This window comes from Phycodurus eques, chromosome 13 (assembly GCF_024500275.1).
Source record: "Phycodurus eques isolate BA_2022a chromosome 13, UOR_Pequ_1.1, whole genome shotgun sequence".
NCBI classification, from domain to species: domain Eukaryota; kingdom Metazoa; phylum Chordata; class Actinopteri; order Syngnathiformes; family Syngnathidae; genus Phycodurus; species Phycodurus eques.
The window spans coordinates 22,976,600-23,004,532 of NC_084537.1; the positions used below are offsets into that span (position 1 = coordinate 22,976,600).

The window sequence follows — 27,933 nt, forward strand, 5'->3', positions numbered from 1 at the left end:
TGGTAATGCATGTGAGCCTATTCAATTTCGTACATCAAATTGCAATCATGAAACACACACATTGGAGTTTATATTCACAAATTTAAAATTTATTATACCAAAGACGGGAACATCTGTGTTGTCTCTTTTCCACGTGGATATATATTTGTTTGTATTACTGAGCTCGACATGATCATGCCGCTGGTAACAATTACTGCTGGAGGCGGGCTGTGTTATGAAAATAGAATGTCAATCTCCATGTATGTGTAAAAAAATCAATCAGTCTATTAGTGTTTATTAGATACAGTGTTGACTACAGGACATCAAAAATAAAAACAGGGGGGGGGGGATGAACATGTGGTGGTGTTGCCTGACATGTTATGAACTGCAATTACGTGTTGTTCTTTTGATGAGTATAAAGGGAATATAAAAGAGGGATGAGGAAGTGGTGGTGGTTGGGTCGGATGGGGGACATGGTCAACCTCCAGAACAGCAAACGCCCACACATCCTCCACTAAAACCTTCACCGACATTGATCCTTTAAAAGCATCTGTATACAACAATTCTCTTATTTACAATCATTGGAAAAAAAAAAAAAAAAAAAAAAACACAAATCACCATTTCTCTCAGAGAAGATTAGTAAAAGTGACTGAGTCACCATATAGAGTATGCAACTCCTAGGAGTTAGTATTCAGTTTCTACAAATAAAAAAATTAAAATAAAAAGGTCTATGCCGTTTTACAGGCCAAGAGCCAGGATTTACTGAAGAAATACAGTATCTTAAGTGCCCTATCTACAACGGTTAACGTGTGGTATTACCGGTGTACCATTCCTCAAAGTTGAGAGTAAAAAGATGTGTTGCGCTTAAAAAGGTTCCTGCTGCTTTCAAGTGAAACAATACGGTGAGTTCAAACAAAGCGTGGGATGCATATTAACACAGGTGATGAAAAAGAGACTAGTATTGGTTATTAGGGTGTCTAAGGTTAAAAAAAAGAAAAAACCACAATGTTCCATTGCCTGTGCGAACACAAGAGGATGTTGACGAGGGTCCAGTTTTATTAAAGGGCTCATCTGCATGTTTCTCCAGTGGGGAGGTTCCGAGGAACACAGGAACAAAAAGGCAGGTTGGAAAATAAGCCTGGAGGGGGGTGGGGGGGTGGGGTTGTCATGGTGATGGTGTCAAAGGGTGGGGCGTGCATGCTGATACGAGGCTGTAGCCAGTGGGTGTTCTAGAGCGGGGTGTCAAAGTAGTCCGCGGGCTGGTCCGTCCCGGGCGGCTTCTGCTGCTTCTGCTGATGCTGCTTCATGATCTCCTTAACCTCCTCCTCCAGCTCGGGGGGGATGATGAACTGGTCGTCTGGGTCGGGCTGCGCCGGGGCGGTGAAATACCCCCCGGACTTTTTGGAGGGGGCATCGGCGGCCACCTCGATGAGGTTGTGACTCTTCTCCTGGCGAGCCACCGAGCCGTTGACCCTCCTCTTTCCGGACGCCGCTTTCGCTCCGTCGCCGCCGCCTTGCCAGCCCTCGTCCCTCTCGAGGCCGTTTTCGCTCCCCGCTATGCTCATGTCCACTCCTTCATCCGGGGGTTCGGGGGTGCAGGGCGGCGGCGGAGGAGGCGGCGGGGGGAGAAAAAGCAGGACACGCTCGTGGCCGGAGGAGGAAGACGCTTGCGGTGAGGAAGAGGAATCTGTTTTGAGGCAGTGAACATCCGCTTCTACTTCCACCCGGCTGCCGTTGGAAAAAACGCCGGCGATGGGCTCCTCGTCCTCGCTGTCCAGCCCGTTGTCGGAGAGGGCGCTGGAGAAGGTGGCGCTGGACAGCTGGCGTTGGAAGGAGCTCGCCAAGCAGGCGGGGTGGAGGGTGCAGCAGCTGCGGGAGGAAGGCAACTCGGGGCCGGCGAACAGGTACTGGCAGGGCTGGGCGGCGGCGTGGGCCTGCTGGTGCTGCAGCGTCACAGGGTGGGCCTGGTGGTGAAGGTTCAGGTGAGGGTGGTGGCCCTGCTCGTGCAGCAGCACCAGGGAACTCTGCGGGGGCTCGTCGGACGAGGCGGTGGAGCCCACCTCGCTGCTCATCTCGCTGGTGCTGATCTCGCTGCTCATCTCGCTGCAGGACGACGGCGGCACGGGCAGCGAGCCGTCCGAGGGGCGTTCCTTGATGCCGGAGGACGACGACGGCGGGTAGGGGCCCAGGCCGGGGCTGGGAGGTGGCCGGGGGGGCTCTGAGCAACAGCAAGAGCAGCAGTCTTCGCTCACGCTGAGCTGGACCACCACGGCGCTGAGGCTGTCGGTGCAGCCGTAGCCCTGCGCCAGCGTGCACAACTTCTTGGCAGCGGCCAGGCCGTCGGGCACGTTCCGCACCGCCTCCACCGCCTCGCCGGGAGACACGGCGTCCCACAAGCCCCGGCTGCCCAGGATGAAGAACTCGTCCTGTGAGGTGAGCGTGACTGTCTGCACGTAGGGAGACGGGATGACGGACGGGTAGAGGAAGGAGTAGCCCATGATGCGCGTTGAATCGGTCACGCCGTTGACCTTGTTGTCCTGCAGGAAAAAGACAAAATACATTCGGAACATGAGTAAAAGCAGTTGTGGGCCAGAAAGACATTCTCTGCCTGACCTACATTGAAGACCAAAATTCTAATATTTGTTCTATGAAGTTGTATTTATCTATTCTCCTGATTTCATAGCATTTCTCTGTGCTGCACAATTTACAGTACATGTATGCGGATGGATGATTTCTTTTCAGATTTCGGACTCCATGTGCTGCCATGTCAATCTAATCCACCCAGGGTCTTTAGAATCAGTAGTGCTGGCCGATGCACCGTAAACTATATCAGCAATGGGAATGTTTCTAATACAGATGTTAAATTCTCCTCACATGGTCAGCATTTTTCCATCCTCTGATGGGTTGGTCAGAGCATAGCCGTGACAGCCAAATTTGACTAACAAGACAACTGTTGCGATCAGCACAGATGTATACATTTGATATTTTATGCCCACAATGGCAGATGGAAGAGGTGAAATTGACTTGGTCTCATACGTACAGTAATCTCCTGTTATCTTCTGAGGACTGAGCCCTGCCACGAATAGTGAAAAACCGCAAGTAAATTGATAACCTTCAATGTTTATAATTGTCTCTCAGTCCATAGACGCTACGACAAAACAGTTCCTTGGCATCAAGACAGGGCTTTTAGTGCCATCTTGTGGTATGTTAGGGTGCTCCATAAAGCACAAAAAGTCAGAAATGTGTCCTCTGGTTGGTCAGAGCTACACTTGACAAGCAAACCATATGTCTGCACACATGAATACATTTGAGTCCCCCCACTGAAGGCCCAGGTACTAAATGCACAACCTTCAACTGTCTCAAAAATGTGATGTCACACATTCTCCACGTTACACTTTACCTCTGTGACGATGGCACGGTGCTGCCTGATGCGGCGATATTCCTCCTCCAGGCCGACATTGTGGAGCAGCGACAGGGACAGGGGCTTTCCGTTGCGGCACAGGATGGCCTGACACTTGCCCACATTTGCGGCCGTCAGCACGAAGCAGCCGCCGGGGTCGGTGGGATCGTGGCGGATGTGACACAGAGCTGCCGAACCGCCCAGCTTCTGCCCGGCGGTTCCCAGCTTCCTGCGGTGGCGACAAGGAAGCAGCATCGGTTACGGATTGATCATTTTCAGAACATTAATTTGACCAAACAAAGGTAACAAGTTTGTGAGGTCAGCTTTGTCTTGAAGTAAGATCCATCTTCTATAGCGCTTGTTCTCACAAGGGTCTCGGTGAGCTGGAGTCCATCACAGCTGATTTCTGGCAAGCAGTGGGGTACATTCTGGACGGGTCGGCAGCTAATCACAGCGCACATTCAGGACATACACTCATTCACGCCTATGGACAATTAAGAGTCTTCAATTCACCTAACATGCATGTTTTTGTAATGTGGGAGGAAGTTTGTGTACTAGGGGAACATGCAAACTCCACACAGGAGGACCAGAGCAGATATTCCAATCGCCAACCTCAGAACTGTGAGGCAGATGTGTTAACCACTGTGCTGCTCGAAATGTAAAACTATTCAATAAACAAAATAAAATAAAAAATGCATCATAACACATTCGTAGCTACTTCTAAACATAAAAAATGACCTTTGCATGACAAGGAACGTGTTGGTCATGTAGTCCTCTTCGCTCTTGGTCTTGTGCAGCTCCTCGGCCAGCACGTCGTTCATGGTGCACTGCAAAAGGTAGGGCACCTCCACGTTTCTGTCGCCGTCGAACACGCCGTACAGAGCCTCGCGACTCCCACAGAACCTGTTCACCGACAGCGCCGCCACACACAGTCTGAAATTAAAGAAAATAGCAGTGAGGGGTTGTGATGTTATTGAAGAAAGTCTCCTGCTCGCGTATCGATTACGCAGCATGCTGATAACCATAGTAACAACATCACTCCAACCAGTCTGTTGAGGAACCGTAGCGTACATGGCCCGCCTCTCTCCTTGTCCATGCGGAGACATTTTAGCACGTTTTCAATCGCCACCCTCAATAAATTAGTGAAGCTTCACTGGTTGTTTTACCCCTCCATTATTGACTGATTAAACTCACTTGTTCTTGACGCCTGAGGCCTCTGTGTAACCATGACTCCACACGGCGGGGCCGCCAGGAGCCTCGTTCGATGAGAAGGTCGGCGGCGGATCAATACGAAAGCAGCGAATATTACTGAAAGAGCAACAAGACGTGGATTAAATTCACTCGTTTTGTAGATAAGGGAAAGAAAAAAAAAACCTAAGGCAGGAATGAAAGCAAGCACACTCGAAACCAGGAGTGGGCAAAGAGTACAATCGACCCTCCTCCATTCTTTAATCCGTCTCACCGAGTATTTACATTATCAAGAATCCGAGCTCTGTTTTTCCCTAAAATTGGTTGATTAAAATCTATACTGTCATTTGCTATTAAAATTTATTTCATTAAGTAATTGGTTAATTGATTTACTGTAACCAATACAATTGCTGTAACAAAAAATATGCAACTATACACACACATATACATACATACATATATACATATATATACATACATATATATATACACATATATATATACATACATACATATATATATATATATATGTATATATATATATACACATACATACATACATACACATACATTTAACATAAAAAATATTTTATTGAATTAATTGGTTGATTATGATGAAATAACTAAAAATAAATGACATTTATTTTCCTGATACTAAAATAAACTAATTAATATATCATACATACACATTTGAGCTATCTCATCTACAAACGATGTGATCCATCTGTTTGTTTAAAAAAAAAAAAAAAAAAAAAAAATCAAACATGGCCCTGGGCACATAAACTTGCCCACCCCTTCTCTTAAGTGTGAAAAGTAAAAATCAACTGACTTGAGTTGCTCGAGGGTCTTGTGGTCCAGGTTGAGACGCGGGTTTCCAGTCAGGTCCAGTTCCTGAAGCTTGGGAGGCAGATTCTCCGGCAGCGTGATCTCGCTCAGCTCGTTGCAGCTCAGATCCACGCACTGACGTCAGAGGAAGACGTGTAAATACTCGCACACAACACCAAGGTGTCAACAACGCACGACTTAATCTATCTGCACAAAGCTAGGTTTTCGATACAGTCGCCATGCTTTCTTCTGTGCGGGTGATTTAATGTTGCCACGATGGCCTTACTTTCATCTCCATCAGCTGCATGACCTCGGGGAAGACCTCGATGGAGTTGGAGTGGGCGATGAGCGTGTGCATACGTCGGCAGTTCATGATGGTGGTGGGCACTGTCTTCAGCATGTTGCCGCTCAGGTCCACCTCCTCCAGGTCCTCCAGCTTGGCCATTTTGCTGGTGGCGAGACGACAAAGTATTTATAGTTAATTGTGGAAGGGACTTTCATTATGGCCAGAAAATGTGTTTTTGCACAAAGGGTCTAAAGCGGGGTACACACATAAGGATAACTGGGCCAATTTTGAGACTGATTCTCTCCTTCTGATCAAAGTTGGCAGAGGTCAGATTGTTCCCAATAGGATAATGGTTCAGGATTATCTTTTAGAGACATCTGATAAACAGGTCCATTTTGAGCCTGATTCCCCTCTTCCAATCGTATTCAACAAAGGCCGATTCTCAGATGTCTCTGAAAGATTATCCTGTGGTGTGAGGCGTGCATACCTCACTTGAGATGCTACGTCGGCATACATAAACTATGAGTGAGCGTTACCTGGCCGGGAAGGTCTGAAGGTGGTTGTAGGCCATGTGCAGAACCCGAAGATGCGAATGGCCCGTCAGCATGGGCACGCACTTGTCCGTTAGGCGGTTGTTGGTCAGGTAGAGCTCCTGCAGAATGCTGTGGCTCTCCTCCGACAGCGTGGAAGGAGGCAGGTGCTCCAGCTTATTGGCCGAAGCATTCACGCATCGTAAACTGCGAACACAATAAAAGGATTGTTAAACATGAGGGGACACCACCACACAAATGACAAAGCTGTATTGGGGCCTAACTGAAAAGAATAAAAAGAAATAGGATGAGAAATACTTTATTCATCTTAATATTTGCCTTGATACAGACAGTGGGGAGTTTTTTTTTGCCTTTCGTTGTATGCTCACAATCTTAATTACGAGTGAGCTTCAGATACGGCGTAGCTCGAGTACAGTGAAAAAATAAAGGTGAGCAACTGTTGCAGGCGCACTTTCAGCTGTTTGTTGAATGGTACAAACAGTCAGACACACGACTACCAAATAAAAACACTCTGACGCACACACTGGACTAACCGCGTGATACATAGCGAACCGTAGCTGGAGTCAGAGCTCCTGACACGTTATGCGACACAAGTGAAATCGTGACTATTTATTTATTTATTTATTTAAGTTTTAATATGTTTTTATATTAATACTTTACAGTGTTTCTTTTCTTTATTAAAATTGTGTACCAAAAAAAAAAAAGAAAATGGAATTTAAAATTGACTTCAATGGGGAATACTGATTTGCTATACAGTGTATTGTGTTCTCGAAATATTGCAATAAAAACGCAATAGTCTACGTTCTTTGGCAGCTACCTGAGACATTTGAGGAACAGGTTGCAGGGCAGCTCCACCAGTTGATTGTGGTGCACGTCGACAACTTCCAGCAGGGGGCGCTCCACTCTTTCAGGCAGCTTCTGCAATTGGTTGTGTCCCACGCTCAGCTTCCTCAGGCTGCTGCTGCATAACAACCTGCGGCAGAGAGGAGCACACAGATGGCTTTGTCAGAACGCAATCAGCATACACAGAAAGATCAGGGATGCGCTGCATACAAAGTGACTTCGAAAAGGAGGTGACGGAAGTGTCAGGTGTGATTTATGACCCTCTGTGGAGGACAGATGAGCGGCTAGCATAGGGCAGGCCGGATAAGTCAGCACCGCACTCCATTTAAAGACTGGGAACGCGCCGCCGAGGGACACTCACCGCGCTGGGAGCTCGCTGACAAGGTTGTGGCTGGCGTCCAGCACTTCAAGTTTCTTCGCTTCGCACAGCCAGTCTGGCAAAGACTCCATACGGTTCCTTCGGAGGGCCAGAGAAAAAAATGGGGCAATGATAATGACAAATGGTGTACGATCTGTTAAAGCGTGGTGCCTAATATTTCTTCCGTGTGTGTTTAATTCACAGCAGTGCCAAGAGGAAGCCTTTTCAAGGCTGAAATACTGATTAAGTGCTTTGAAACATAAATCGAACCCAAAGATTACTGTCTTTCCACTGACCTCAGCTTCCACATTTCACATTAAAGGTCGTTTTATGTTCTTGAATGTGTGCTCATTTGGGATTTTTCTCACCGTGAGATGTCCATGTAACTAAGATTGGAGGGAACAGGACTGACATCCAGACTCTGCAGCTCTGTGGGGAGAAATCCAGACTCATTAACCTACCGCAAGGACGTATGCGGTCGTCTAGAAAAACAGGTAGCTGGGAAAATGGGAGGGGAGGCGAGTGAAGGGAGGGAGGAGCTTCAGACCCACCGTTATTGGAGGCGTAGATGACCTTGAGCAGGCAGCCCTTGACGTTGAGGCTGGCGATTCGGTTTCTCTCGCAGTGAAGCACCTCCAGGCGGGGAAACACCGAGGCGTCCAACAGCGTCAGCCTGTTGTCCCTCACGTCCAGCTGGGTGACGTGCCTTAGCAGGTCAGGTTCATCCGGCACCATGTTGCGGATCTTATTCAGCCTGGTGGAATATTATGGAAATTTGACCTTTTCATTGGTTCTATACAAATAGTTGGGTATCTTAAATGCCTGCCCACACATCAAGCGTAAAATTAAACAACCGAGTACATCTTTTTACATCTATTTCCAAAAACGTTGGCGTCACATACACACACAGTGTCTCCAGGTTCGCTCCACCTACCAGCCTGTCAGAAAGCAGATTTTACTTTATCATTGTCAAAAAGCGCTTGCTTAAGTGGTTGTCTGTTGCATCTTTTAAATTTACTGACTAAGGAGCAGTAAGTGTTGTAGTAGTCCTAATTTTTGATTGATCAGATATTGAATAGGAAGTCACACTCAAAAGTAAAACTGTGTATTAACAGTATTGATTACAACTAGGATGATGTTAGAGAATTATGACGTCAAAAGACTTTAATATTACGAGAATATTGTACTTTTCGGAGGCTCATTTACATTCATTCCAAAACACATCAAGTGAAACAAATGAGCAGCACTACCATTGACTTTACAAGGAAAATAGGAGCACTGTAACAGTTCACTGTTGTCAATTTACAAGAAAAAACATGGCCATTTACAAGAACAACATGTATTACTCTGACTGTGATGTTAAGTCACAATTCTATGAGGGGAAAATTGTTTTTGCATTGAGTAATGGAAAGTAAAATAATGGAGCCTATGCCAGCTGACTTTGGGCAAGAGGCAGGACAGATCCTGGACTGTTTGCCGCTCAGGGCACATATAAGGGCAAACAAGCATTCCCAGTAGTTTACACCTACGGACAATTTAGAGTCTGTCGACTGTGATGGTGACATGCTAACCACTAGTCTTCTATGCTACCCTGTTTAAAAACGCAATTCATAAAGTATTCTGATGCTGATAAGAATTTAAAAAACTATATGCGCCCGATAAATTCTATTACTCAGTCCCTGACACGTGAACATGTTGCAAACCTTTTTTTTTACTGATTAAGCAAAGTTACAAGGAGTGAGGCATTAACTAGCAAATAGTGCAAGTCATTGGAGGTGAACCTATTGCGAGACACCTGTCGGAGTCGCAATGAGCAAATCATTTCCTGATTCTCTGCAGTCTGACTGTCTCCCTGCTTCAGTTTCAATCATTAAGGGCACAATCAAAGTTCAACATTCTGCAAACCACCTGATGCGGATTCGTTCCCGTCCTCTGCCACTACCTGAGATCGACGTGTTTGACGCGGAGCAGCCGGAAGTTCTGCAGGGTGAGCGTCTCCAGGTTGTTGCCGGCCATGCACAGCTTCTCCATGGAGGCCAGCCGCTCCAGCACCTGCGGCAAGTGGCTGAACTGGTTGAAGGAGAGGCCCAAGTACGACAGCCTCTGGAGGGAGCCCAGCTCGTCGGGCAGTTCGCTCAGGTTGTTGCCATCCAGCAGGAACGTTTGTAAACTGCGAAGGTGAAGAGAAACAAGAAATGAATGGAAAGGAAACCCCCAGATTCGTGCACGTAAAGCAATGGAGTTGCATACACCGGTCAGCAGGTGGCGGCAAATGCTCAAGCGGCTTTCCGGCCACTTCTGGAATGTGCGGGCTTACCAGATCATTCCAGCAGATTAACTTCCCATCTCACTCTCTCTTGCATAATCAAAGCTGCCCAACTGCAGCTACTAAATCTCGCCTTGGTAATGGTAGTGTTTCTCAAAATTGTCCAATAACAAAAGATCGGCTGCACACTCAGGGGTCAATCCTCTGGCTCCACCCCCAGTCGTCATGGTAATGAAATCGGTAGGCGCCATTGGCCCAGCATGAAATGGGGCTCACTTGCATGATACGAGATCGCCCTCTCAAACAGGCAAACTTCAGCAAAGCAAAAAAATAGGGTCTGTAAAGTAACTGAAAATTCTTGACACATTACTTGGGGTATTTTAACAAAAGCATGTCAGAGGTGTGATTAGGACACCTGGGCACGGCTTTGAATTGTGGAGGAAAAAAGCACAGTATATCTCCTTTACAGCAATTGACTGGTAAACAGTCCAGGGTGCACCACGCGTCTCGTCCAAAATCAGATGGGATCGGCTCCAGCTCATCGGCCATCCTGATAAAGACAAGCCACAGAAAATGGATGGATGTCTCCTAAGTGCATGTTTCTGTGTTCACATTTGTGATCCTAGTGTTTATTGAATTGCATAAATATGTTAAATCTGCAGACAATCTTTCGTGACTCAAAAGTGAGATTCCCCATGAAAGAAAAGAAAAAAAAGATTTCACAAAACACCATGACATACAATCTGGTTATCAATTAGAATTAGGTCACATTGTAACCAGACAAAACTTCAAATAATCTCATCTGGCATAACAAAGCAACACAATTCGTTGTGAGAGGGCTGTAAAGCAAGGCAAAGCTGAGTGCTAAAACAGACAGAGTAAACATTTAATTCTCCACCTTAAAGGTCAGATGACAAAGATGTTATGGGGTCAGTTAAAATTCATATTTGCATTGTTTATATGTTATGTAATACATGCATGTAACTTCCAGCAAGTTTTCAACCATAGTTTAGTTAAAAATTAGGTTTTTATGACGCATATTGAGTCCTCGCTGAACATACCCGAAGCTCAAGACACCGGGGTGTGGTTACTCTCTCGACCGCAAGGGCTACCAGAAGTGACGTTGCACTTGACAAACACAGCGCGCTACACACTATACGCAATAGCGAGCAACGTGTTGGAATATGTGGAGGAGCAGGATTTCGACGTACAGGAGCCCCCGACTGAACTTGGCATCGTCAAAGCGTACGTTTGAGCCGATCCGACAGTGACGACGACGTGCAGCCAAGTAGCAGCTGTACAACACCAAAAGAGAGTGGCCACTGGCTCCATCTGACGGTATGTCAAAAGCATGTCTTTTTATACACTCATGGCTTGAAATAATTTCACCCCAGGGGTGCCAATATTTTTGAGCACGACTATACGCATTATATATTCAGATATGTTTCAGTGACAAAGCACAAGCTTTTACACAGGATGCAGTATTCCATATATAGTGTGCCCCTCGCTCGAGTTGCGGACACAATGTCTTTGCCGTGTGTCTGTTGGCTTGTCATATAGGCAAACGTACAGACGACAGTAACTAAAAAGTACTATGCGGGTCTTTTTTTTTCTACTCCCCAGTGCATAGTAACCATAATAAGAGTCATAGGTATATACAAGGAAATGTACACCTCTTGTCTGCACCGCTTCGCTGCTGCATCGTGGCGGCTATGAGATTTAGTTCTCTTGGTGGCAGTTGAGGTCCTGATGGCCGTAGGAAAAATAGCAGGCACCGCAGCTGGTTTAAGCCTCTGCCGCTGTATCCATTGCTTTCTGCTAAGTCTTACTCAAAACACGCCGGTTCAAAGTAATTTGGAATGCTTGCTAGGCACCCATAGCTCAGCACGTTTCTTCCCCTGTCGATTGACTTTGCCTATTCACTGATCATGTATTCCTTTTTCACTTGGAAAGCCAAAACAAAAAACTCTTGCCGCTGCCTGAACCATTTGTACAACCAAATGCCACACAATAAACCATCGTGACATCGTTAAATCATACGACAACACAATACAAGGACGGGAACAACAGCACACAACTATAGCACACAACGGCAAATTAACAGGATGTTTGGCACAAAAGGAGTCAAGCGTGCTGAAACTAGTAAAGTGCCAGGTGCTTGTTACTAGGTAACAGCTACATTTGACAATGTAAACATTTGACGCCCGGGTCAGGTGAAAGGTTCGGCCAATTTGAAGTGAGCGATGGCCCGACCTAAATTCTAATATCGACAACAAAAAGAAGAGGAAAAAATCGTGTAAGAACAAAACTACTGGAACATAACTCATAAAATGGGGGAAATTTAATATTATATCAGATTAGTATAGAAAAAATAGAAAATGGCCTTCCACAGACTGCTGAAAGCATAGAATTTTCCAAACTGTTTTGGTAAAATAAGGGCAGAGACATCGAGTAAGGGGAGGCCTTAATTTGTAATTACCAGTATACTACAATATATGTCCAGTCAAACTGGAGTTTAAAAAAAAAAACCTGCAAGAATATGAAATCATCTTTAAGCTCCAGGGCTCATAGATATTATTTATGCAATTCTACCTAACACTCACTTGCATGAGATAGGCCATGCCCCAAAAACATGTGCTGTAATTCTTAATCCTTTGGGCATTCTGACGAAAGCATGTCACATACATGTTCTTAAGACACCCGGGACCTGTTTTAAATTGTGTGTGTGTGTGGGGGGGGGGGGATATGTCTCCTTCCAAGTAGATGGGGCACCTGATTAGGAATTAGTGAATGGGGATCTATTAGAGGGACTGTAAATGTGTACTTGTTTAAAAACATGCATGAGCTTTTTACACTACTTTTTTTTTTTTTTTTTTTTTAAATACATGGGCTCGGTTTGACTTCGTTGTTGGTCCCAGGGTGACACCTTGAAGACATCCTATTGTTACCTACTTGGTCATGGCGCCCACAGAGCTGGGAACCGAAGGCAAGTAATTGCAGCTGAGGTTGACCTCGGTCAGCGTAGGGATGTCGCAGATGGCCAGCGGGAATTGGCCGAGGTGGTTGTTGGACAGGTTGAGGCTCCGCAGACGAGAGAACCTACACATAAGAGACAGAACACACAGTTACGATTCAACATGTCCTTAATGGAGACTTGCAGTTTAGCAAACAGTCGCAACCCTGACGTCTGTGTTGTCTATTCAAACAAAAAGGAATGGTGACATTTGGAACGGTGTCCCGTAGCAGAGGGGTGACCTTCATGTTGACCAACCCCCCTGGTCTGTTTTTACTTACATACCTGCATAGAGGGAATGTCGGAGTAGCTGTTTAAACTGGCCACACTGGATTTTTTTCATCCTACTATTGACACACAATGCACATTAAGGTGACAAAAATTCTGTCTTGATCAGGCCTGGCGAGTCAAACCTGCTGAGGGTGACTAGCGGAGACACTGTGTGTGTGTGTGTCTGTTTGTGTACGTGTGTCATTCACCCATTCAATCAACCTCTGCAATCTGCTGGATAATGCTCGTATCACTTTCCTGCTTCGCTGCTCGTCTGTCCTATCGTGCCATCATTTTGAAGCACGCTTCTGCGTCCTTTCCATATCAGTCTGAAGCTGCTCTAGTGATTTTATCTCCAGCAGTGAGTTTAGGATCTAACAAGTCTGTGTCTGTGAGCAGGATTGCAGGCCTGTAGCCTGGCCTGTGGTGGAAGAAACCATTAAAAATGCAACGGACAGAGAGAGACTGTTTATTTCATTTTTAATTATATCGCAAAAGCAAATAAATGCATGGGCTGGGTATCAATGAAGGTGCACAATTTGGCACTGATTGAAACTAGGATTGTCAGACTTATTTTGAATGAGCATGGTAACAACTTGCGCAATTTCCGCTGTCACTGTTCCACTGCGCAGCGCGCTTCGGCTCAGCTCGACTTGGTTTAGTTTGGCACAGCAGTTTTTCCACTTTTGAGAGCATTTGCAATAAATAAATAAATAAATAAACAGCGGCAAGAAAACAGGCATGTGTTTATTTTTATTCTATTTCATCATTTCAAGCTGCGTATACTCCAATGCTACAATGACACAGCGATGACAAATCCGGCTGATGAATGAGCAGACATCATCCGTATGGTATCGATTTGGCATGCTTGTCTAGAAATCTGGTAGTACCTGCTTTTGCCAAAGGTAAGGGCGCCAATAGTGAATAGAACCGTAGCTACTTTTGCTGTAGTTTAGATTTACGGGTGGTGTTTTTTTTTGAAGAAAACTTACACCATTTACGCTGCCATGAAGCATGTCACAACTTCTCTAGTTCAGAACAAATCATAATTGTGTTACTTGCCTCATGCGGTGTAAGCGGTGTAAATCCAACCTAATAGCACGAGAAACTGCCTCGAACTTAGGGGATAAGTAGTTGGGTTTCCACACTCAGGGTAGAGCTGTGCTATCTAGTCTATGTTCCCGGACTGATTAAGCCTGCTCGGGTGAGAGGGGAAAATCTTCGAAGACAATCAGAACAGAACCGAAACTATTATACTTTACGAAAACTAACTAATAGGAGGTAAAAAAAAAAATACTGTATTGTACTTCACTGATTCCTATGGGAACTTCTCCCAAAATTGTGGCATGGCAGGTATGAAAACAAAATTTACACCAATGACTGAAGGTTCTGCCAAGATGCGTACCTCATATGGTCCCCCGCCACAAATGATTGCAGGTTCGTTCATTCGTCCATTCTCTGTTTTGATGAAATGCTACAGTAATAATCTGTCTGTGGATTCTTTTAGACCTGGATTTAAGGATTAAAGTCATTTTTGCGGATAATTAAAGAAGGGCTTCGTTTTGGATATTTTAGGCATCTGCGGACATCTTTTGTTAACTCAAATGTTTTTACTTTAAATACCCCTGATTCGTGCCAAAAGCTGTCCTTCACGACCAGCGAAAGCATCCTCACAGATGCAACTAAAGAGGCCAAACGCTTAGTCATGTGCATGGCCAGTGAGGAATGACCTCAGGCTCAGACAGAGAGATGCATGCTGGGAAGGCCTGTTTTATGCCAAAAGAAACGGCGAGTCTGATTATTGCCTATCTGAGCCGCCACTAAGTATTTGGCCACAGAGCAAAGATAGCAGAGAGAGGAAGCAGCCAGCAGGTCCACACGTCTCTCCTCTTGGGAGATCTAACAAAAGGTCTGTGACTCCATGTTTGATTGATGTCACACACACACACACACAAACAAACGCTAGTGCTTATATCCCCCCAAATAAATAAAAACAATAAAAAATAGCCTCTCACAAAACTGTCCAAACCAAAACACAAACACACTCACATGAAGGCTTTGGTCTCTCTCGTAATTCTGCAAAAATAATTCTTCTCTCTTCTAAACATGTCTTTCTCATTACTGGCCTCCTTTTGTGCCATCACGCTGAGTCAAATGAGGACAAGCCTGCTCAGGTTTGGCAGCACTAAAGGGATGTTTCCTCATTTGGCCAGCACAGAAGCTCACAATTTAAGGGGAAATATTATGGAACATGTACTTTTTAATTGCTTGTGTACAAATTGTTGGGTCCATGGAGTGACTGCATGCACAGACTGGCATTACATTACAGCGTTACCTTCTGATAAGCGGCACAAACATGATTGCTTGGGGACACTGTTGACGCGGTGTCGGCGATGGGCAACCTTTTAGAAACTGAGAGCTACTCCTAGGGTACTGATTAATGCGCTGATGTGAACAAAAGCGCTCAAGTTCTCATTCAGCAGAGGACGGGGCGACTTAGGTATGTTTTAGCCACACACAAAAACAAAACAAAAAAAAACAAAAATCAGGAAAACTGAATTGGTGAAAAACAGTTCAAACGCTATATTTCCACAATTGAGTACTACATAGTTCTCAGACTTTGCAGGTTTTCAGCAAATGTCTTCTAAAATGTATAACGTATATAGGGGGGAACAAAACCCCCCACAAAAAAACTCTGAATTCTCTTTACAGGGTCTTTAATGATATTCACCGATGTGAGGACAATGATTTCGCACATTAATAACCAACCGTTAAAAGTCAATATGCAACACATTATATCGCTAAATTTGAAAGTGAAAAATGTTCAAATGATCACTTGTACAACTTTCCTAGCTAGCCTGCGGGCCTGTTCTAAATATAGTTCAGCATTGATGTCGCAGGCTATTCACATGGTCCTTTTGGGGCTACCTGGTGCCTGCGGGTATGTTTGTGACCCAAGTGCTGCTTCCACAAGTGAAAATTATTTTAAAATAAAAAATAAGGTGTGCAAAGTGGGCATGATTATTAACCCTTCGGGTATTCTGATGAACAAACGTCAATAGAAATGCTATTAAAACACATGGGACTGTTTTAAATTGTAGGGGAAAAAAGCATGTCTCCTTCAAATAAATAACCACGGAAGAACGCCATAGAAGCCCAACTCATTCATAAATTTAGCTCAAGATGGAAAGGTTCCTCCCGCAAAGGAGGGAGGAACGTGAGATTACACAAGCCCAACCACACATGCACATGTAGCCTCTTTTCCTGCAAGACGCACCGTATTTTAACAAACATAGGGCGCACCGTATTAAAAGGCGCAGGCTCAGTTACGGGGTCTATTTCTGTATTTAACACATACATAAGGCGCACCGTATTATTGGGCGCAGCCATGGTAAAACATACGCTAGCTTAAAACATACGGTAGCATGTGTGCACGCTGAAACAATGTATTTTAAAAAGGCAGCGGGATCAAAACTGAGTTTGGTTGTACTTGATTGAAGTATTGAACAATCTACTCAGGTTATTTTGTTTAAACCATCCTCATCCACAAATCCATCAAATTCCTCATCTTCTGTATCCGAAATGAACAGCTGGGCAAGTTCTCAATCAAACACGCCAGGTTCGAGTCGGTCTCTTTGCCGCCCGAAAGCTCGAACAACAGCGCAAGCAGACACGTTAGCCCCAACATCCACAATCCATTCACAAATTGTGGTGTAACTCGCCCGGCGCTGCCTCCTAGTCTTAGTAAAGCTGTGTTCGCCATCTGTCATCCATGGATCCCACGCCGCTCACTTCACATTGAACGCCCTGTTTACACCAATATCCAGTGGTTCGTCAAGCCTCCCGGAATGACGGCAAGCCCCGAGTTATTGCACTCAGTCGAATGGTGACTTGAGACGCTGCTCCCGGCTGTTCTTTGCTCATTAATCCATTGCCCGAGTTGGTCTTCCAACTCAGGCCACCTCGCCTTGTTTCCGCGTTTTGTTTTTCTTTTTTTTCCCCCCGGAAACTCAGCTTTGTCTTCTTGACTTGGCGAAGCTCGTTTTCCTGCTTCCTCCACTTGCAAACCATGGATTCGTTGATCTTGAATTCTCTCGCGGCTGCTCGATTCCCATGTTCCTCCACGTAACTGATAGCTTGCATTTTAAACTGTGCTTCGTAAGCGTGTCTCTTCGTAGGGGACATTTTTGGGGGTCCTGAGGCAAACCGATGTTGTTTTGCACAATGCACACCCCGGAAATGCTCCCAGTCAGTCAAGTGGGGAAAGAAAAAAAAGAAAATTTAAAAACACACCCCGGCGCTATATACCTACTGGGGGGCGTGGCTTTAGCGTCCTACTTCACGCACCCTTCCCGTCCTCAGCCACGTCCGCTTTTCCTCTGTGTAAGCAGCGTGTTGGCAGGAAATATTTATATAAAAAAAAAAAAAAAAAAAAAAAAAAAAAAAAAAAAGTCAAGCGGAACGCTCATCACACAACAATATTTATAGATGTTGGAACTTGGTGCACACATAAGGCGCGCCGCATTATAAGGCACCCCGTCCATCTTGGAGAAAATTTAAGACTTTTAAGTGCGCCTTATGGTTGTGAAAATACGGTACACTGTAGGAGTGTTCTTTGAATGCACGCGCTTATTATGAACATAAGATCCAGACCCTTTGCATACATGTGACTGCACACACAATCACACATACTGTACTGTATATACATCTTGGCTGTGTTTTTTGTTTTTTTTGGGTTTTTTTTAAATCGGGTCCCACAATAAGCCTGCAGCAGATGGTACCCATGGAGAGTGAGAGTGAGAGCGAGAAAGGCCAGTCACATTAAAAGCGTCCCTGCTGATGAATATGGCCTTCTGGGCTTGTTGGTAAAATGCAGCTCCGGCTCCCCTCTTTCGTCCCAGTGTGTGTCCCCCTTCTTCCTGTTGTGAAAACTGCTGGGGGACACCTAAGTGGTCAAAACTGGTCAGTCACATCCTGGTAAATGGGGTACACGAACACAGGAATCTGGAATTTTAGCATTCTCCCCCCTTCCGATCCAAGTCAGCAAAGGCCCGATTCTTGGCTATATCTAAAAGATTATCCTATGCAATTATCATGTGGTGTGGTGTGTATTAACAGTGACTTTTGGTCCCAGATCTGCTAGGAAAATAGCTGGGACTGACAATGGTAAATGTTGAACCTGTTCAATTTTTACTAGAACAGACTGTTATTGTGACATGAAACAGAACAATAGCTAATTAGGAAGGGACCAGAATCTCCTGATGTTGCGGGGGGGGGGAGCAAATGCTTGTGTTGGCTGTTTGTCTGAATTGCCTCACAAGTCATTCAATATAATTAAAATGACGAGAAGAGTATTCCAATGCAATGAAGTTACCAGACAAGTCAACAGTTAGGCTACCTTATCCTGTTCATCTACTGTTCATCTTCTTTGTATTTTTGGGCAGTCTGCATTCACTGTGGCACAACTAAGTCTTGGTACTACGACAGACATCTGGTTTCGGGAAGGACGGACACACACGCGATTGTCGGTAAAGATATGTTTATGTGTATGGTGTGCTGTGTTGATTATCTGGAATACACCACACACTTTTAGAGCAGTAAGAACACAACTTGCGGATATTTACGTCGACGTGTGCGGCCGTTAACATTTTAAAATTGGTCAAGATGTTAAAAATTAGTACACGCATGTATCCAGCAATGCCTTGCTTCTTCACGCTCTCATCTCTATTGTTACAATGGCCCATCTCATCTCATTACATAAAGATTAGTCTCACTTTTAAGCAACCTGATTCCACATTAACTAAGTAATAGTAATGTACCTCTGCAGCTGCTGCAACCACTGGTCTGCGGGCAGGAAGTTGTGTTTGAGGTTGAGATGGGTGAGGTCGTGACTGTAGAAGAGGTTGGGGGGAAGCTGCTCCAAGCTGCAGCAGGACAGATCCACCGAGTTGATCCTCTGCGAGACCATCTAGAAAGGACGAACACACAGCACAGAGAAGCGAGTCACTAAACGAGCCTATCTCGATGACGGTGCATGCGTGAAGATTATAGCTACGGGGTCAAATGGCATTCAGTGGTCAATCTTCTTAGAGCTAGCAAAAAAGTCCAAAGTTAGCTCAGTGACCTAACGCAGCGCAATACATCATCATGTTATTCAGCTAACTGCATGTGCTGGGATCACTCGCTTGTTGGCTCCGACATAAAATGTAGACAATATCGGACAAAAGTGTGGAAACACTTTCGTGTTCAATAGAATGAAATCGTGAAACTTTTGACTGGTACTAGCAGTTGGTTTAAAATAAAATTAAACAACATAAAATAAATGCACAGATCGCCAAGGGAAATATTAACACAAAATAGTTGCAGGCAAATAAAATAAAATTAGACATATTTTACTGACGACCAAGGCCAAATTCTCCCTGAGTGGTGGACGTCAGATTGAGGAGACTATGTCCTTTATCAGCTTGCATCGCTCGAGTCTTGCTCCAGGCAGTGCCTGAACGCAAACTGGCCTGCTTCCAGCAAAGCCTATTTCACATTCCCCCCAAACCCCTGCAGTGGAAACCTGCGAGCCCCCCATCCCTGGGCTAACAGCCTGAGAGACTGTGCTACTGACACCCACTTAGACGAGCTGCTGTCCGAAGTGACGTGACAGCGTCCACCTCTTCCTGAGGTGAGGGAGACAAAAGCGTTTGTGCGGTCGCGGCTGGGGCATGTGTTGCCTCGAAGCAGGCTTCTATTCTGAGTGGCCCTCTGGGCGCTGGTGACATGCACGCCCTGTTAATATTTAGAAAAGAGGTTTTCTGGCTATGACCTACTTGAGTTCAAATGAGAGAAAGGAGAGTGTGAGCGAGCGGGACAACAATGTGAGGGATGGTAATGTGACCCTTGAGCTCCACACTGAAGTGTGGACCGCGGTGCAGTATGTTCACTTTGCTGTGCTTGCAAATGCTGTGTGATCACAGTGGATGTTAGATTTTTCTATGGGCGCTCACGTTTGCGTGTGATTTATAAGGCAGCTGACCTGTAAATAATGTACATGCATAAGCACACATTCTGCCACTCTCTTTCTCTGATTCTCTTTTGACTTTTACCTTGGAAGCATGTCTGTGCCAGCGGAGGTGCTCCGTGAAGTTGTCGAAGCTGACATAGTACGTTTGACTCTGCGGCCCGGCCGAGCTGAAGGCCAAACAGTGATTGTGCTTCTTCACTTCCTCCACCTGCAGACATAACAGAAACATACACACATTTTCAGGGGCGTGAACAACTACTCAAATCTCTGATTACCATGCCCACAAATAAGAACTGAACATGTTGTTGTCTTAATGTATGTGTTTATGGTCATTTCATTGGATTTGCCTGCAATACATGAGTTGAAAAATAAGTTAATGAGTTATGTTAATAGCTCTTACAAAGTATTATAATACCGCGGAACCTCTAAAGTCCAAACATTTATGCCTCAGAAGTAATTATTGACAGCATATCATCTGGAATAAGTGTGAGTTCTTTGGATTTTTTTATTTTTATTTTTGTGATGCAAAGAGAAACAGTGTAATGGATAACACAATAACAACAGAACAGCAAATAAAACTTGCAATATTGGAAAGGTTTCAATTTATTAAATATCAAATATCATAAATCAATTATATATAAATACATCAAACACTTGAGTAGTTTGACTTTAGTTTTACTTTGCAGTCGTTAACTTCTCTTCATTCTTGTAGGACAGCGCAACAGTTTACATTTTACAACATTCTACATGAATGTTAAAAAAAGGTTCCTTGTCCTATTCAGTTATAAAGGTTTTAGGAGAGCGGCGGTTTGATCCTGCAACGAAAAAATTGAAAATAAATTCAATTGAATTGTAAATCTACTTGAGGAACTTGCTAAAAATATGACTAAACCTGATATTTCTTGTAATGTGTCATTCTGTAAATAAAACTGTCACTACATTATGGTATATTATTATTGTATTAATTAATTGTATACTGAATAAATGTGAAATAAAAAATAAAGTTGTCAATGTTTTGTCACACGAAACTATTCAAAGAAGGGCTTTTCGAAAATTAATGATTAATGAAATTAATCTGTGTATGTATGTGTAATCATTGAAACTTATTGCATAATATCATGACTATACGGGGCCAGTACCGGTTCTGACAGGGCCACCAAACTTGGCTCATGGTGGCCCTACTCAAAAAGGCAACACACAGTATAACACACACTTTCCAATTTTTTCTCATCATGGTTGGTGTTGCTTACATTCCAAAAATTTATTAAGATGCTAAAGATTGCTTTGTGTGTATAGTACGCCGCATAAGGGGCTAGTTCAAGTCCTCCAAGGGCCATACTAAATTTAGGGGGAGAAATTGAACAAATGTTATTTTAGAGTATTATATAGAATAAGCATAAACGTTGGTTTGGATTGAGAAAAAGAAAAAGAAAAAAAAAAATATATATATATATATATATATATATATATACATATATATACACACTTGAAAGCAAAGTCATCAAGGACAACTGTTTGTGCTCTGGAGCATATCTGAACAGGATAACGAGCCGCTTTGGCCAAGCGATGTGAGGACACGACAAGCCGACTACTTGACTTACTTTGCCTCCGATGAGCGGCAGGATGTGCATCTTCCCCGTCTGGCTCTCCTTGACAGAGGAGACGATGAGGCAGGTTCCGCAGAGGATGACCTGCCGCCTGGTCCAACGGTTGACGGGCAGCTGGAGCTTCCCTTTGCGGACGTTGTACGTCCCCGACAATTGGACCCGCTCAGAGCTCTCGATGTTTTGGGGCTTCCCTGGGGCACAAGAGCAAGGGAGGGGAAATATATTGCGTGGTTAGCACAGGCATGTGATGGAGGGGGTTGTGTAAATGTTCATCCTCTGGGGAGAATGACTGAGATTTTACTTTGCAAGACACATTTGTTTATGTAGTGCAATTTATACACTAATGCAATAACAGTGCCACATGCACCAAGACAGAAGTACAAAAATAGAATTAAAGTATAGCGCACATAAATTATTTTCATGTTTTTGGTTCTCTCATCGCCATCTCTAAAGATTTTATGTAAAACAGCAGTTCATTTTCTAAATGCTACTTTTTTTTTTTTTTTTTTTTTTTTTTTACATGAATCAGTAGATCATAAAAACTTGCAGACGACTAAAACGACGAAATTGCAATTCACTCAAAAATTGCATTGCCACATGAATGTCCGGCCAACCAGAGGGAGCTTATAAACAAACAACCATTCACACTCCCATTCGGACCTGTGGACAATCTAGGGCCTAACATGCAAGTTTTTGGATTGTGGGACGAAGCTGGAGTACCCAAAGAATATCAAAAACATGCCGACTCCACACAGAAAGCCCCCCATTGTGCCCTACTGCTAACAGATACATCTAAATATTAATAATAAAATAAAACAAAGGTCACAAAAATTACTCTGATAAGGGTCTTGTGTTGAAATGATTGGATGAGTATTTAAAAGAGTGCCCCAAAGGTTAATGACTCGCAGCATATTCTAGCAATCCTTGGGTACAATGGCACAGTACATTAAAAAAAGGGTCAATTTGGAAATTGACCATCATTTAATCAATCCATCTAGTATGTCGTGATCATTGTAGACCAAGGACCCCCGGTATTTTCTAATGCAAAAAATTGTCTTAAAAATCCAAAGAAATTTGAGATTAAGGTTCCACTGAGGTGTAACCTTAGTGGTTCAATGTGGAGTTCTTGGTACAAAACCTCCACAAAGCAGGGTTAGCATTCAAGCTAAATTCATTCAGTGCAACTTTAAGCCTCACATGTCCTACTTTGCGCATTGGAATTGAACAGTCAGGATTTGCCTTCAGTGAGAATATAATCTCCAATTCAATGCCAGGTACACTTCTGCCGAATTATGCTCTTACAGTCAGTGAGCTGGCGTCACTCGCATTGCCGAGCAGCCTGCCAAACCTGACAGTCAGGCTTGCTTATCAGGTGTCCTGTCGGCCCGCGCCGTCTTATCGCTGTGTCGAAATATCCACCTGCTTTCAGTCTCCCTCCACCTCCGCGAAAAGCTCCCGCGGGCTGCCATGTGCCATCCACCTCCAGCTTGTCTATTCACTCTTTTTTGGTGTCTCTATTTGCGTTAGTTGAACACTTTGCGATGTATAAAAAAAAAAAATCATAATAATCATCATTTTTTTTAATAATCTTCCTGAGAAACAGTTGGTGTTGGAAAATGTTGCACATGCCCTGACCTCTCGTTCAGACATTTCACCTCAGTGCGAACACAAATGGGGGATGGGAGAGTCTCTTGAAGAGGCATGTGCGAACTTGTCCCGACTCTTTCGCTTTTCTATTATTGACAAACTGACTGTAAGGCTGCACTGTAACCTCTACTCTCTGTTTTTCTTCACTGGAATCACTATCTTATTATTGTTATTCCCAATCGCCTTTTTGGGGACCTCAACATGTCGAAAAACTAACACATTTTTGCCTACCCGTGTATCCTGTGTAAACGTATCTATTTCAGGGGCCCCAAAAGTTACTCAATTGCCCTCTTGACATTTCAAAAAAGATCAGCCTCCCCCCAACACCAGTTTCACTGATTGATACGCAATTTAGCGGAAACATTCACCAGAACAAGAGGCACGAAAAAGTTTCAAGGACACATGTCGGAAAGTGAACTGGATGTCAGCAATTTTTGTTTGAAGCAATGAATTCCGGGCCCTGTAGGGTTCCTTGATGGACTCCACCTCAGGAATTGTCTAAATCTTAAGTAGGTAACCAAGAGAGATGGGCAACAAAAAATGCCAAAGGTTTTTTTTTTTGCCAATGCCATCTAATGTGGAAGGAGCATGGCTTCCAAGTTTGATGATCATTTTGAGACCACGCCATGAAAAAAAAATGCAATCATTCCTGCCTCCAGAAAGTGGGGGGAGGAAAAAAATCTGCTCGTCACACTAGTTTCAAAGATGCAATTTGAGAGGTAATGGATCATAAAAGTACGCAAGAAAATGTCTCGTCTCAAAGACCCATGCCTGAAATTGAAAAGTAACTAAGTAATTTTGGTCTGATGCCAATATTTTAGGCTCGTACTTTGACAAATTCCTACTTGGGATCAGAAGCAGGTACCAAAGAAACTGTAACGCCGTTGCCCACATCATCTAATGTGGGCTGAGCATGGCGTTTGCTGTAAGTGTGAGTGTTACGGCCTATCATCACTGCTTGCAGCTCTACTTATGCTAATTATTACTGAATGAAGTGAATTGCTGATTTTGTTTTGTACTTTCATACAAGTGTAATTTCTGATCATCAGCGCTGCGACTGAGCGCTGACCTTTTGTCTGCTAATCTTTGTGTTTGCAACATAATCAATAGCTTAGTTTGCAGGAATTGTTTGCTTTGACCTTAAATGTCAATTATACATGTTATTGTGGTTGAACAGCAAAGGTAGAGAAATTGTTCTTGTGATTCCATCATACGGTCTTGTGTCTTTTAGAGTAATGTTGCATTGTCGATTGTCAACTGTTGTATGGCGTCATACGAAAACTGCATCCCGATGGCTGCCGCTGGTGGTTCGCACCACTATTTAGTTGGCCTTCTGAAAGAGGTGGAGTGTGCAGGAAACAAATTAACTTCAGCTTTTCTATTTGCTTTTAAGGGCCATGACAAGTACCCATTTCCAAGCATGCGCTACACAATAGTGCTTTTAGACTATTGTGAGAGCTTTTGGACGATTAGCCATGCACTTTTACATTTTTGATGCGATAAACAGTAGCAGCAGCTACCGAGTTTTTGATTCTAAATACAGTCGACCGTTGAAGCCCTTTTCACAGTGCGCTTGGTTTTTGTGGCGTTAACCATTGGGGCAGGGCGCAGGACCGCGCAAGTACGATGGTGGCCAAGCGTTAGCGTGTCCATATATAGCACTGGTTGCCAAGCTACGGCCTGGCGCATTTTCCTGTTGGTTAGGACATAAAAGTAGTTACAACGGAAAACCCTGGCTTTATGTATAATAAGGAAGCGGAGAAGTCATAAAAGTGAAGCATGTGTGGCTAAGTCATATTTTACATTAAGCTAACATTTCTATTGTTTAGAAAAATGCTAAAATCACACATTTCAACCACTTACAATCAACCTGGTATACTAAAAGTAGTGGAGCTCTCCATCCATTGTTGTGCCACCTTTACCACGTCACGGTACGTCATTTGTCTTGTGTTGAAAAGCTCATGACACTGGGACAGCACATTTATTATTATTTCCTCCTGTTTCGTTTACAGTACAACTCATCCAAGCCACTCTCTTGCTGTTGTCACTGTGAAATCACTCCACCTCTCCCACCTCACCTCACCTCTCAAACCACCTCTCCTATTGGCCGCGCCATCTTTCGTCACGGCACGCTGCCGTCCAAATTGAACTTGCTTCAGTGCAGTGTGAAAAGGCGCTTACGCTTACCGGCGTCAACGTTTCGTACAGCAGCAAAATCTAACAATAAACAGGAGGGGTCATCAATTTACGTCGGTCCCATCATGAAATGTTTCGAGGTTGAGTATAAGGAAAACTCACTCACGGTGTTCAGTTTTTTTTTTTTTTTTTTTAATTTTGATTATTTTATAACAATGGCCTATAAGTGTTTTCATCTAATTATTTACTGTAATAATCACATTTTGAGCTTACAAGTGGCACACAATCACCTAGTTTGTGCAGCAGCATAGGAATACGCAGTCACGTGGCAAAAGAAGGCACGGTCAGTTACCGCCGTACTCAGCGGTTTTTTTATTTGCCTTGTGTGTTTTCATTTAAATGTATGACATCATGAGATAGTGCAGGTGTTTTGCGGCCAGTAAATGCAGCTTTACATATTTCACCCATTTGCTTTCAGTCCATCAATCACTATGCAAAGCTATGCAACATCTTAGTAAGCAGCCTGCTTAGTGCCTTCTAACTTCGCCGTAAGGCAGAAGTAACCATCATTGGGGGTGGGGGGTGGGGGTTGGGGGGGGGGGGGGGTGTCATGTGAGGCATTAGACAAATTATTCAAAAGCTTTTAGCCTCAATATGTCACATGGACACATTTGTACTATTTTTAGGCCCTTTTGTTGGAACGTGCACTCTCCTTCACCAGGGTAATATACTGCTCATTTTCTTGTTCGCCGCTAATATGCACAAACACACACTGACAATAATTTTTGTGTCCATCTAATCAGCCCTCCTAAATGTTGAGCATGAAAGTCAAAGTGTGCTGCTCACGGGAGGGTGAACTTTTCAAAGTTGTCCCTGTGTTGACGCATCATCTCGCACGGATGAAGGCGGCTTCAAGGTTGGACCATGGGAATATGCTGGAGGAAGCGGGGAGATGGGAGGGACTCCCACGTGAGCATCCTGTTTACAGTGGTGGGACTGAGAACAACGGGGTCTCCTCAATAACCACGTCTTGTCTTGTCTTGTCTTAGCTGAGACGTCAAAAGAATTTCTGCAGTCCACATGCGACACCTACACCGAAAGTATTTTAAGGCGGGATGATGTTAGTCATGCTGGGCATCCCATTATCTTCGGAGGATGCAGCAGTAGGTTTAAGAGAAAGGCCTTGCTGGGTGGGTGTGTACTGGACAAATCTATTCCTAGACCTACTATGACAGAAGTGTGTTTGTGTGCGTGAGTGTGTTCTTGGGGATGGCATCCTTCCTTTTCCACAAGTTCAGGATGTTTTGCCTCCACACACACACACACTCACTAGAGACCACGTGACTCCCACTATTGGTCAGTGGCGCCTGCGAATGGAGAAGCAGTGTAAATATCGGAAGTGTAGTTGTCACGTCTGCCTGACAGTTACGGGTTCTGGGTTTGAATTTCTCACTCAGGCCCTCCTGTATGGAGTTTGCATCTTCTCCCCGTGCTTATGTGGGTTGTTTCTCTGGGAACTCTAGCTACCGGAGACAATTTCCTTATGTGTTTTTTGGACATACTTTGCAAATAAAGATGATTCTGACTCTCTGATTCTGATATTCTATAGCATGCATGTTAGGTTAAACGAAGACCATTTGTGTGAATGGTTGTTGGCCGATATGTGCCCTGCAATCAATGTTGCATTTCTAATGCTCACCGGAGTGTCACTGTCCAAGGGGGACAGCGAAACCTCCAAAGTCGACTGACTCAAAAGTCCTAACATTTGGAGTTGAACCAAAATATGATATTCTGGTATCAAAAGTATTAAGTCTACCAGTCTGCTTTCTCTTTGGCTTTTTTTGTGATGCCTCCACAGAAAGGTACCGGTGATGGCTAAGAGAAAAGTGCAACAATACCCGTAGAGCCAAAAACGACTTTGGTGTACGTTCCACTGTACCAGAAAGTACAGTGTCTTAGTACTATGTCTTCAACATGGCCTTCCAGATGCCCTACTGGCCCCGATACCAGTCAGCGTTAGCAATCAGCACCCAAGGCTGACCTCCCTCCATCCATTCCTGCATTCACCAGATTCACCTTTTTATTTTATTTATTTATTTATTTTTAACTCACTGGAAGCAATAACAAGGACACATCCTTGGTTAATCATCCTGGCCCCACTAAATGTAAGCTGACATCTGCACACCTCGGCTATACGGCGGGGCATGCTGTACCGTAGGGGATCGGTGACCCACATAAGTCATGTGCAGATGCGCATATTTCCTGCTTCTATATGGGCTGCTAGGTGTGATGGATCTGAATAATCCTTCAGCCGCTGTTCCATTTTTCTTAGTATTAGCACCTTAATCAGTCGATTATATCCATGGGTAGTGGATACAGCTCCATGCCGCTCATCAACAGGAGCTTATGCTAATCAACAGACATGTCGACCCCCTGCTAACGCCGATCAGCACCACACTATACACACTGTACACTATAACAGACCTCTTGCATATAACTGAATTTTGTTATTAAGAGTCATAATTATATTTACTGACACACAAAACATCTGG

The 27,933-nt window shown here is 44.2% G+C and overlaps 1 protein-coding gene across 1 annotated transcript in view; it reads right to left on the reverse strand.

Annotated features, from left to right (window-relative positions):
* Nucleotides 1-21: 21 nt before the first annotated feature.
* Nucleotides 22-27,933, reverse strand: part of phlpp1 (PH domain and leucine rich repeat protein phosphatase 1) — a 55,254-nt gene continuing 27,342 nt past the window's right edge. Inside the window, exons 2-17 of the mRNA XM_061693165.1 lie at nucleotides 21,593-21,789; nucleotides 20,074-20,199; nucleotides 18,799-18,947; nucleotides 12,649-12,795; nucleotides 9,373-9,600; nucleotides 7,982-8,184; nucleotides 7,799-7,859; nucleotides 7,434-7,529; nucleotides 7,047-7,202; nucleotides 6,215-6,415; nucleotides 5,679-5,841; nucleotides 5,397-5,527; nucleotides 4,574-4,687; nucleotides 4,118-4,312; nucleotides 3,380-3,608; nucleotides 22-2,516 (exon numbers count right to left, since the gene is read on the reverse strand). Coding sequence (XP_061549149.1) covers nucleotides 1,209-2,516; nucleotides 3,380-3,608; nucleotides 4,118-4,312; nucleotides 4,574-4,687; nucleotides 5,397-5,527; nucleotides 5,679-5,841; nucleotides 6,215-6,415; nucleotides 7,047-7,202; nucleotides 7,434-7,529; nucleotides 7,799-7,859; nucleotides 7,982-8,184; nucleotides 9,373-9,600; nucleotides 12,649-12,795; nucleotides 18,799-18,947; nucleotides 20,074-20,199; nucleotides 21,593-21,789 — 3,704 coding nt within the window. The 3' untranslated portion in view covers nucleotides 22-1,208. The remainder of the gene's footprint in view (nucleotides 2,517-3,379; nucleotides 3,609-4,117; nucleotides 4,313-4,573; nucleotides 4,688-5,396; nucleotides 5,528-5,678; nucleotides 5,842-6,214; nucleotides 6,416-7,046; nucleotides 7,203-7,433; nucleotides 7,530-7,798; nucleotides 7,860-7,981; nucleotides 8,185-9,372; nucleotides 9,601-12,648; nucleotides 12,796-18,798; nucleotides 18,948-20,073; nucleotides 20,200-21,592; nucleotides 21,790-27,933) is intronic.